A 12,613-nucleotide genomic window follows, 5' to 3' on the forward strand; every position below is an offset into this window, starting at 1 on the left:
AAGACATCTGCATTAGTGTGTGTGGAGCATAGGTCACGGAAGGAGACAGGAAAACAACCAAAACTGTGACACGAAACATGCTCTTGAGTGGCTCAGATATCAAAATGATCCCTTCACTGCAGTTATTACACATACTGTCTTTACCAGGCAACAAGGTTTGTTTCAAAGCTGCATGGTGTATCCCTAATGACATCCCTAAATACCAGAACATCTTAACAAGGGAGAAAAATTATTTTATTTGCCTTACACAGGTTTAGAGCTCAGAAGTAGCATAGTGCTTTGTTAAATGACTATGTAACGTGTCCTGCGCTTGGTTACTTTTTCAAACAATGCATCTGCAGTCTGTGTAAATATATTTTGTGCGTAATTCGCATAAAACGCTTGTCAGTTACTCGAATTCTGAAAAGTAAACCTGTCCTTACTTTAGCCATGGTTGCTTGAACACAAAAAAAAAATTGCATCTAGTTTTCATGAAATTGCCTAAGTAAAATGATGGAGCTGAAAAGAGCAAGATAATTAGCACCACTTATAATCAGTTCTCTCCTCCTGGGTGCTCTGATATTGACATTATCCGTTTCTCATTTAAAATACTTTGTGAGGATCGAGTTATGTTTTAGAGATTAAGTGCCGATTAAAGTCGGTATATTCATAAATTAAATTATGGAGCACTTGATCGGTAGGTTAGTGGCACAATCAGCCTTAACGCCCTCTGAAAGGCGGCTCTGTCTTTTTTAGTGATGATTCTTTTATATTGTGCCAATCTGTGTTATGACATTGCTATATTCCAGCAATTTAGAGACTTGTTTGTAAACCTGTACTAGGCACAAATCGTGTCCCAGCTTCTCTAGCAGGTAAGCCGTTGGACATTCTTAGTCAACACTGGGAGGAGCAGGGACAAAACATTTATTTCGACACTCGATGTTCACTCAGGTAGTTCACTAGCTATGAAGCTACGAAATTTGTGCTCCCTGGAGCTCATTATAGTGCTTATCCACATTGGTAAATACTATATCATTTTAAGCCTCACTTCACGTTAAATATGTTGGACATATATCACAATCTACAGTATGTTCTATCATGTAGGCACTAATACATTAGTGCTGTGTTAAAACACAGCAATAATGTAATATAGAAAGGAACGTGTAACACTTTTCTCAGTTAACTTGTTACTTCGCCAGCAGCATATGTGTCTTGGTATAATTCTTAACAAAGTTCTGCACCAAATATGACAGGAAATCGGATATGAAGTTCAGGAGGCACACGACAAATAGTGCTTGCGCTAGCTCATGTGCTTTTAACCTTTTATTCAGTAGTGTGAAGATATAGCATGAAAAAGCAACAAATGATAGTACAGGCTATCTAGTGAGTGCTTAATGCACACTTACAATAGCCTAGTGCACTGGGGATGCAAATGTCAAGACGATGTGATTTAGTTAAAAAAGTTACTGCTATGCAAAAATCCATCGCCTTTAAGAGTATACCACGCACGAAACACGAAAACTGAGGCATCTGTTGGCTTTCTTGTATAACCGAACGCATTCGTCCCATCAAAGTTCACTTGACAGCCGTTGTGTGGTTAAAAGCGTTTAGTGCAGCTGCAAATAATTTTTTACAAATAATTGCCCGGTGTCCAGAAAAACATGCACTTCTGATTTGCGAAGCACACGCAAGGAACGCTGCATGTGTAAGTTTTTTATGACCATTATACATCCACTACAGCTGAGCAAATTAAGGGCTGTATACTGCTGCGAAACCTTCAAAACTGTATTTGTTGTTTTTTAGCTGCCGACGGCATGCGGCCTTATATCACTGTCAGTCTGGCATCAGTATCACTTCTGTATTCTTTGTTTGTTAATGCTCGATGTCGCGAGACGCACCTTTATCAGTTTCTTTGTCGTACAAGATGCACAGAGATCTGTCTCGAAAATTCCAGGTTCCAGGTTGTGTTACTGACAGTTTGCGACGTTATCTAGATGGTTCTGAGCCGCCTTTAATTGAGCGTTGATGTGTGCGACAGGCATTCTTTGTTCGACGATCGACGAGCACGTTTGTTGCTATTGCTGCTGCTGTTGAAAAGGGAGAAATGTTAAGGACGGTGGTGGCTTCTTGTAGTTGAAGGTTTAGAAAATGTAAGATAATTATGTAGCCAAGAAAAGCGAGGTGAATTCACTAAATTGTACATGAATTTGAGACACTCAGGGTGACGAGGGGCGGCAAGTGTACTAAGGCCTAGTTGTGGAAGAAATGCAGAGGGTGAAAAATCCATATCGAATCGCCTACAAACAAAAGGTACAGCCTTCTTTTGTACAGATTCTAGTTTGTTAATGTCACACAGTTTATATGGATTTCAAGCAACACAAGCGTATTCAAGGATGGGGCGAATGAGTGTTTTATATGTCAGGAGCTTAGTTTTTTGAGGAGCAGCGCGCAAAGTGCGATGCAAGTATCCTAATATTTTAAGGGCCTTATTACAGATGACATCAATGTGTTGTGACCAAGACACGTCCTGTGTTAGAGACCGAGGTACTTGTATTCGTACACTCTGTGTAAGTTTACCATATTATATGAATATGTGAAGAAGGAAGGACACGGGCGACGTGACACACAGAAACAGTCTTAGAAAAGTTGATATTCTTTTGCCATGTATTGGACCAGTCGCAGAAATCAGCGAATGAATCGTTAAGAATAACATGGTCAACTTTGGATCTAATGGTTCGATATATGATACAGTCGTCGACATAAAGGCGTAACTTTACTGAAGCGTTAATTGGCAGATCATCAATATATAACAGGAACAGAAGATGACCCAGGGCAGAGCCTTGGGGAACCCCAGATGAGCCATTAATTAAATATGAGTTGGTAGAGTTGCATTGTACGTACTGGGAGTGCTGGGAAAGAAAGCCTGATATTCAGTTAATCAGGGACGAGTTTTTTTGGTACAGCGGACAGCTTAAAGGGCAACTCCGATGGTTTTTTTATAATTTTGTGTTTTTAGTTGAAATACATTCCTCGGCATGTCCTGACTCCAACACAAAAAAAAACCGTTTTCCGAAATTCCAATTAGAAGCATTTTTAAAAAAGAAAAACAGCAATTCGAAACCGAAACTGTTTTCACGACCAGACACAATGTTCCTGTTGACGAAATGGTGACGTCACACTCAGTATTAGAAAAACAGTTGTACGTGCGTTGGATGGTGAAAATAAAGTATGGAAATCAAGAAGCACTGCATAAAATGACTTAGGTATAGTTCAATATAAGCCTCTCAATTTCATAATCACGCGGGAAGCGGACAGTAACGCCTATATACTGTTTGTGATGTCAGAAACTCAGTGTTGCCCGCAGAAATACTCTGAACTTAAGCCAGGAAAACGGCATATTTTAAAGCCGTGTTGCGCGTAAACGGATCATCGTACGGCGCTCATATTATGTAGAATGCGTCAAGACGCAGAGGAGAACCTATGGTAAAATTTTTATTAGAATATTCGAATATCAGAAACCCCCGGAGGTGCCCTTTAAGCATTAGTTTTGGGTGAGAAACTGTATTGGAGGCCTTTGCAAAGTCTATAAAAATAGCATCAACCTGGTCACCTATATCAAAAGAACTGCTGATGTCATGAACGATTTCTTTCAGTTGCGTTACAGTAGGGAAGCCACGACGAAAGCTATTGCTGACAATTGCGTAGGTTGTTATTAATCTCAAGGAATTCCATGATATGTTTAAAGATAACGTGCTCCAGTAGTTTACACGAATGCGCTGTTAAGGAAATCGGCCTGTAGTTAGATAATAAATGTACATCACCAGATTTCAGTAGGGCCAGAACCTTAGCAAGTTTCCACGACGAAGGAAGGGTACCGGTTGTTAGCGATTTGCTAAAAATAACTGTAAGGTACCTGCAAGACCAAAGAGAGTAACGAAGGAGAAACGCAGCAGGAATCTCGTCAGGTCCACACGATTTCTTGGTATCTAATTTTAATATCATATTGAGCACGCCTACAGTGGACATTGACGCATCGCCGATTGATGAATGCAATTCAAAAGAAAAAGGTGGAATTACCGAGTTGCTTCTCGTAAAAACTGAATGAAAGTAGTCGTTAAAAGCAGAAGCTATTATTAGCGGTTCAGACGCTGCGACATTATTTATGATCAGTGAATTCGAAGTGGATCCAGGGGTTAAAATAGACTTCCAGAATTTACGGGGATTAGCTTTCCTTAATTTGGGCAAAGTAACATTATTAGCTTTCCTTAATTTGGGCAAAGTAACCTTGTAATAAAATCTCTTGCGGCGTTCATTTTACCACGAAGCTCCTCTTTGACACTAGAAAACTGACTAATCTTTACTGGGTTGCCAGAACGCTTTGCTAGGCGTAGTCTAGCAATCCGGCGTGATAAATGCAATAATTCTTTAGTCATCCAGGGAGCACTAGCGCTATTTTTCTTTGTTCTTAAAGGAACAAAACGATTGATGCATGATTTGACAAGATGTTCAAAGAAAAGTTGTTAAAGTATTTACATCGGTACTAGAACTTACTTGCTCAAATTCTCCAAAGGAATCGCAGAGTGTTTCAGTGATTGCTAGATCATCTGCGCGGTTAAAGTAAGGAAAAGTGTCCTACTGAAAAAATTGTATGAGGCAATAACCTCACATTTTCTCACACAATTTCACACAGTTCACATAAGAAATCACATACAAGTCGCATATAATTGCATAAGGTCTCATAGCTTCTTGGACATTATCATAAATTATGTACGATATTTTATGATAATGATGTGCACCGTATGAGAGTCTATGCGAATACATGAGATTTTATGAGGTTATTGCCCCGTAGAACTTTTGGTTTTTCAGTAATATACTGAAAACGTTCTACTGGACAATAACCTCATAAAATCTAATCTAATCGCATAGACTCTCACACGGTGCACATCATTATCATAAAATTTCGTACATAATTTATGATAATGTACAAGAAACTATGAGACTTTGCGCAATTATATGCGACTTGTATGTGATTTGTTATGTGAATTGAGTGAGATTGTGTGAGAAAATGTGAGGTTACTGCCTCATACAATTTTGTTCAGTAGGGGAGGCTTAAAGAGTCACTTTGTGCAGGTCTTCTCCGAAATCCGGCAAAAGCCGCGGAGGAATTTGAAACCAAATCGCCTGCCACCGTGCAGACGCTGGACACCCGGATGCGCCACTACGAACTATCACTCCAACCGAACTACTCAAGCCACTATCCCAGCGTATCTGCGGGCGGAGAGAAAGCGACGGCTCCAGTGCAAGAAGCAGCAGCGATGAACTATGCTGCTGCATTACGTCGTCCAGCACCCCGACGCGACCTCCCAAGCCCTCGTCGCTACCATCGGGCTCTCGAAAGCCGCCCCTTGGCCCTCGCCAGCCAAGTCTACCAACGATCTCCAAGCCCCAAGAAATGCGACGCCTGAAGACGTCTAACAACCGAACGCTCTGCTTCCATTGTGATGAGGCAGGACACATCCTCCGTCACTGCCCGAACAGGCGGATTGACCTCCGTGGTTTCGCTGTCGACGCCCCACGATCCCGTCCTGGGGAGCGACCACAGGAAATCGACGACTTCCTGCGCAGCGGAAAGCACGCGTCGCCAAGACCTCTGTCACGCTCCCCATGACCGTGCAATGCCCGATTTGCGTCACCGGGCCGCGGTTACGTGCAAGGATGGTCCCATAACTCCTGTAGGGGAAACCAAAGGCAGCAACCTTTGGAGGTGAGGCTGCTAAATGGCGAAGTGATGGAAATCCTCCACGACGAAGACATTGACGACCATGCGACCACACGTTAAACTAACACCGACGCCCAGTGAACTGACAACAGTGTGCCTTGATCGCGACCTGAGCAAACGACATAGTAGATATCAAACACCGAAGCCAACATGCAATACGAGGGCACGAACAAGTGACCTCGCCGTTGCTGTCGACGGACGTACGGTTACCGCCTTAGTGGACACCGGAGCCGACTACTCTTTCATCAGTGGAGCTTTCGCCGCCCAGCTCAAGAAAGTGACGACTACTTGGAATGGCTCGCTAATCCGCACCGCTGGTGGGAATCTTATTACACCATCGGAGCGATGCACAGCAAGGACTGCGGTTAATGGACATATACCTACCCTAAAAGCTTCGTCGTCCTGCAGCAGTGTTCCCGCGACGTGATTCTGGGCATGGATTTTCTGAACGAACATCAGGTGATCATCGACCTCCGATCCAAGCTCATATATGCATCAAGCTGTCGACGGAAGAGCCATGCCTACTAAACAATACATCTGAGAAGCAGGGCAGTCAATGAACATAAGGTTCAACGGTCACCGGGCAGCTGACACAGGTAAAAATCTTCCGAAAGCAGTTTTCCAGCATTTTAATCAAAAATCCGATAATTTTTATCAAATTAAAATATTTATTCTTCTATCCAAGGCACAAAAATATAGGGAGGTATTTCTAATCCATGAATTTAGAACACCGAAACCAAAAGGAATAAGTATCTCAAAAGAGACATTCTTAAATATATTACCTCTGCGCCATAATTATTCAGGACGACAGTCACATACAGCTTGAATTATGCAATTTATTCTCAGTCAGACTATGCAGTTTACTGACGCTTCGCGAATACTCGCTTTACTTCATCTTGAAAGGTGTTAGCCGTGGAATGGTTATTTTTGTTTTTCAAAAGTAGGTAATCAAATCAATCGTAATGGACGTCAGTTCAGTAAAAACGGTCCATTTCCTGGCCCAGTGCATTAGGATCAGGATAAATTAAAACTAACAAAATCAAGAAAACATATAAGCTCCGCTTTTAAGGGTACGTAAGGGTAATATGGCTTCCGTCTGCGAGTGGTCTTGATGATCTTCGCTTCGCGCATGCATGTTTCTACTCGCTTAATCGATGACCATTTAATCAGTGCCTATATTATTTTGCCTACATTTATTACCATACAGTCGTATGCAACCCATTAATGTGAAAAACAACCCCATTGGCCCATAACGGTCCTCCGCGACTAAGCCGTACGGACATGCCTGCGTTACCTAGGGGTAGCGCGTCTGATTCATCTTCCAAGGCTCCCGGAAGCTTCGATTTCCATCTCACCCACCCATCGTAAATGAGAAACTATCCAGTTGGCAGCACTTGCCATGTCACGTGGTCTCATGACGTCGGACAGTTCTTCTGCCAATAAGTGCTCGACGTGGCAGCTGCCGGCTACCACTTGCAATGGCCATGGCCGGGATTTTTCGCACGTAATTCAGCCAACGACAACACTGTGTTATCTGCGGAAAGGGGACTTTAATGCTATGGCGTTAAATTCGAAAGGACAACAGGACATCGTGCGTTTTGCTTAGTTTGTTGCTTGGTCCTGTTACATTTTTCAGCGAGAGAGCACTACTCCACGCAGTCTGAAGAACCCGACATTTGTGTGAAGCCTCTGCCAGGCTCGGAAAAACGCCTAAGTCTAACCAAGGTAAAGCAAGTGGACTAAGAGTAAGACTAGGTGGGCCATACGCCCACTTCCGCATTGACTGCGTGACTACAAGATTTTGACCTTTGAATTATAGGTGGACTTCGCTCACCCTCGAGAATTATGTGGCCGCGTGGCCCATCCCAAAAACTGACTTTGAAAAAGTGGCGACCAACGGCCAAAATGGAGTTGGCCCTCTCCAAAAATACACTTGGCCCCACCCCTGATTTTTGTGGGGCTTAGCCACAAAATTGAATTCGAAAATTAAGTTTATCTCACCCACGTCTAAAATCGACGTGGCCCATGGTCAAAAAGGACCTGGCCTACCCATAAAATTGAGGTAGCCCAACTCCAAAATTGATATTGTGCAATTAGCAAATTGAGTTGACCCACTTTCAAAGCACTCCCCCCCCCCCCAAAAAAAAAAAAAGCAAAAAAAAAAAGGTCATCGTGGTGCAGAAGGAAGACACAGACGCGCCTAACTGCTTTAATCCCTACACTAATAACTCTAGGTATCGCCAGTACAGGAGAAAAGCAGACTAAATTATTTTGGTTTGTTGGAAAACGAAACATTAACGAAATGGGTCTCAAATTTCTTATCCACTACACGTGGCTGCCGACGCAACTTCTTTGCGTTTCAAAGGAGATCTGGAAGGGTCGAATTTATTCCTGGAGGAACGTGTATTACACCCACTTCGCAGGCAGCCAATCTCAGTTGATGTGTAGGTTGTTCATCAACTTTCAAGGGTTCGATACGGCGATTGCTGTTAGTGCAGAGCGCGCAAGTTTGTCGAGAGGACGGTATCCACTCTACTACCAGACCAGCGCTATCATCGCATCGCGAGCTGCTACACACATTGCTCTTCCATTTCTCGCGGAAAGCCCTCGATGCGTCGTCGAAAGACGCGCAGGTACAATCAGAGACCACGTATGGCCGAAGCGATAGCGGCATTCTTTTGCGTTACTCGACGCCGAGAAACCCCTCTCGAAGTATAGATGCCGCTGCCGTCGCACGCATCATAAAGCCCCACGCATCGACATAGACAAAGCGGTGTCGCTCTCCGAGGAGAGACTTGTCGGTGGAGAGATTGTTTTGCTACGCGAGGAGCGCTACAGGAATCGTCAAGCATGCTTCTCGTCTGGGCAACGCTTGGGATCGGGTGAGAGACTTTAAAGAAACGCTTAAAAGTTGCAATTCTTCTTTGTAGAGTATTTCTTTTTTGCAGTGCGAGCAGTTGTAGAAGTTTTTAGTGAGGAAGGAATCACTCATTAGCGTCCACCTAAGCTTTGCCCTACGGCAACAAGGAAAAACATTCCAACTACAAAATCTCTGTAGAAGCTGTTGGCGTTAATTTGTAGCCGCACGGCTGCGCTTGGATGAATTCCAATCAGTAACTGCTCGCTTACTACAAATCTATTCAAGAAAACTAATCACTTACCCGTTTCACTTGACATCGGATATCTGCATCATTTGGCTATTGCCGCAGGCCACTGCATAACATTTTACTGAATACCAGCACACTGTGGCATTCTAACCAACGAAAAAGCAGATGAAGCGGCTCGTAAAGATCACCAACATTGAAGGTATAATCAGACCTTGTTCACGCAATCTGATGCATCCCAGCAGGCTAAAAGGTGTGTTTTCGAAGAAAAGTATCGGCTCTGGAGCTTGTTAGCACATCGCTATCAATTCCTTTACTCAGCAGACCCACACCTAAAATCAAGACTTCCTCTTAGATTTCTTATCTGGAAACTCTACATCAACGGCTTCACATGCGCTGTGCGTTTACAAACGGCTTGCGATACCTTTTCGGTCAGACGAGCAGTTTAAATTGCGACAACTGTGGCGCGATCCAAACCGCAGAGCATGTCTTGCTTTCCTGTTTGCCCTGCGTATATTTGACTAGAGTGCGTGTTATGAACATTGCATGGAGAAGCTCTCCCCAGTGCCTCTTAACGTGGAAGAGTATTTAGGTCCTTTAGCCTGCCCTGGAAAACAGAGACAAACAATCAACTTTCTGTTTGCATATTTAAAATACATCGGACGTCTTCACAAGCTATAGTTTCACTTTGCATGTCACCCTCACGAATAGTGACACTGTGAACTTTGTGCGCTGGCAAGTCACTCTCACGCATTTTTCACGCTGAGAACTTTGTTTAGCACATTTTAGCTCTATGCATTTCATCACCTAATTGTTTAACTTCACTCGACGATAAACCTTAGTACATATTTAATGGTCGCGTTATATATCCCCGTACTTTTACTTTTTATTTTCAATACCTCTTTCATTCCGCCTTTCTTCACCAAATTCTTTTCCTACGCAGAGTAGCTGTAATCGAATCCTGAACGCCGGCTAAACTATCTGCTTTTCATCAACATGTTCTCTTTCTCTCTTTACTCCACGCTGAGAGATTCTCATAAACTTGATACCGAAGCAGATTTTGCTTGACCTTGTAGTTTTACTTTTTATCCATACATTAAAGCCGTGATGACACTGCATTCTGGTAAACAGGCGATGGCCATAGTGTTAGGCCGCAACCCTAGCGAAAAAAATTGTATGAGTCACAATAACCTCATATAGAATTTTCATACTAAACTCATACAATTCTCATACAATCTCATATAGTTCTCATACGTTGTATGATACCTGTATGAGATTATATGAGGCTTATACGAGTTTAGTATGAGAAATCTGTATGAGATTATTGTGACTCATAGGGTTTTTTCGCCAGGGAAGAACAACAAAAAATCGGGAGAAATAAGAATGTGCGGTAACAACAGTGCGAAAGCAATTGTATACGTGTATATCCTCAAAGAGTGTACTGATGCTTCTACTCTTATGAATGCTTTAGTGTAGGCGACGCTTCACGCACGCTAAATATTTTTGCCGGAGGGTGAAGGTTGATCCAGGTGGATCTGAGGTGCATGGATGGATGAGTGGGCAGCTTCTTAGCGTAGTTAAAATAGTTAAGGAGGCAGGGACAGGCTGCTAGGCTTTAGTGCTGTTTACGTGGTTAAAGGGGTATTTCTTCCAGTGCCTTGCTTGTTTCAGACTTTGCTTGCTTTACAAGCTTCCCCTCTTGAGTCACTTAATTGGCTTTTTGCACAAGCTGAGATTAAGGACTCGATATGGCTTCTGGCCTAGCGCTGATGCTTTTAATACGTGTGCTTACTTGGTTAACGCGGGCTGTGTACGGAATGTGTGTACACAATGTGCGTGCGATGGCTGTGTAGCTTATGTCGAGTATAATAAGCACAATGTTATATCGTCGGATTATAATCGCACTGAACTATTTGTAGATCTTAATTAGGTATCGTTAATTCATAATTTGTGATTCAAACTTATACTTTACGCTACGGTATCAAGTGATATATGAAAGATAGCTTATATTGACTACGTCTGTACTACACTAATTGCAGGTCTTGGTCTTAACCAGTAAAATGTGATCAGTTGAACTTTAAGCTACAACGTCAAGTCACTTATTGTTAAAAAAGTCTCGACGAGCAGAATTAAAACATGAAATGCTAAACCACGCAAACAAAATTTGCAATACCCATCGTCTACCGAGCTACTGCTTGGTTAAAGAACACGAACAATAGAAAGGATGTGGTAGCACTTAATGCTGACGTATTCACAGCACGTGAGGAGGCTTAAGTACCCACGGTAGAATTTTTTTGTCTATGACATTCATACGCTAAGAAGTAGGTTAACAAGCGGTAAAACTCAATTATATTTTAACTATGTATTTTCGGAGTGATGAAAGTGCAGCGGGAAAGAGCAAAACGTTTCTTTGGAACGATATCAGTTAACAGCGTCACTGTTCATTTTACAAAACTGTTTCTGTGAACAAGTTCGAGAATCATTGCAGTTTAAAAGTGGAAGCAAAGTTCACTTCTATAATGTGTCATTTGATATTTTTTTATGATGCGTTAAAATAACTCGTTTGCCTAAGTGTCCACTGAAGTTAATGAAGTGTCCATGCAATTATTTATTTCATTAAAGCACTCAAAACCAAAGAAAATCTCCATTTAGCGGCTACATGTGTCCCATCTGTCATTCATATGACTCATGCCGTATTATGGAAACTTCTTCCGTCGACAGGGCCATTGCTTGGATCTGTGGAGCAGCGGGGTCTGTGGGAGAACCGCAGTCGGAGCCGTGGAGTCCGGTTAGCCCTGAAAAACACAATGGTACGCGTGCACAACACTGCCATGCACCAGTGATTTCGCTTCCAGATGCGTCATTTTGGAAATTAATGACATGAATTTAAGCCTGTCTGTGTGTGCGACTGACTGAAAAATAAACACCGTTTAGAAGGGACGAGGCAGGATAGACAGGAACTCATGGGAATACCACCGGAAGTCATCGAGGTGCTGTCAGATTCTAATTCGAGTTCTATGCTCAGTGCGCAACAATTTCTACGCCCGTCTAAATGTCTGTTTTTCTCGGGCTCAGCTGTGAGTCGGATAGGGTATTAGTGAAGACATGCAGCCAAAATTTAAAATTTCTACGGAGTTCTTTACAATCAGCTCTCGTTTCAAGGAACTGGTCTCCTTCTCTTTATACTTGCAGCATCCAGTTGCTTGTTGAAAAGCGTCAACGAGCGCTTCGACTGTCACCCCGAACCGGGTGCGTCCCAAGAGGCGTGCCTGGCTCGAGGTTGCTGCTGGTCTTCTTCAGGGACGGACGACCTTGACCTTGATGCCGGAAGCCGCGTTCCCCACTGTTACTTTGCGCGCCACCACGATGGCTACGCGGTGGTCGACAAGACGACGGACAACGACCGAATCAGTCTGCGCCTCCAGCGCCGAACGCCTTCGGGAGTGGACACGGACGTCGAAAGTGTGAACGTGGAGGTCATCTTCTACGATAGGAACATCGTTCGAATCAAGGTAAATGCCTGCCCGCGTTAGGCCTTCCGGTATTCCGTAGTGTATTACAAAAATCTGATGTGTTTGGGTTTGTCGAGGTGAATAAAGAGACATGACATAAAGTAGGCAGGCTCAAAACAGCGTCATTCTAGAGGTCTCAATGCATTCAAGTAGGATATCATCGACAGATGTCAAATTTAGGGAAATCCACCGCGGTGGTGCAGTGGTTATGGGGCTCGACTGTTGCGCTCAGGGATGCG

General features: G+C 43.2%; 1 protein-coding gene across 1 annotated transcript in view; it reads left to right on the plus strand.

Moving 5' to 3' along the window:
• Nucleotides 1–8,502: 8,502 nt before the first annotated feature.
• Nucleotides 8,503–12,613, plus strand: part of LOC146191196 (lysosomal alpha-glucosidase-like) — a 44,841-nt gene continuing 40,730 nt past the window's right edge. Inside the window, exons 1-3 of the mRNA XM_084601683.1 lie at nt 8,503–8,640; nt 11,584–11,672; nt 12,055–12,374. Of these exons, the coding sequence (XP_084457809.1) occupies nt 8,609–8,640; nt 11,584–11,672; nt 12,055–12,374 (441 nt within the window). The 5' untranslated portion in view covers nt 8,503–8,608. The remainder of the gene's footprint in view (nt 8,641–11,583; nt 11,673–12,054; nt 12,375–12,613) is intronic.

This window comes from Amblyomma maculatum, chromosome 4 (assembly GCF_055883805.1).
Source record: "Amblyomma maculatum isolate TAMU_Amacu chromosome 4, ASM5588380v1, whole genome shotgun sequence".
Lineage (NCBI taxonomy): Eukaryota > Metazoa > Arthropoda > Arachnida > Ixodida > Ixodidae > Amblyomma > Amblyomma maculatum.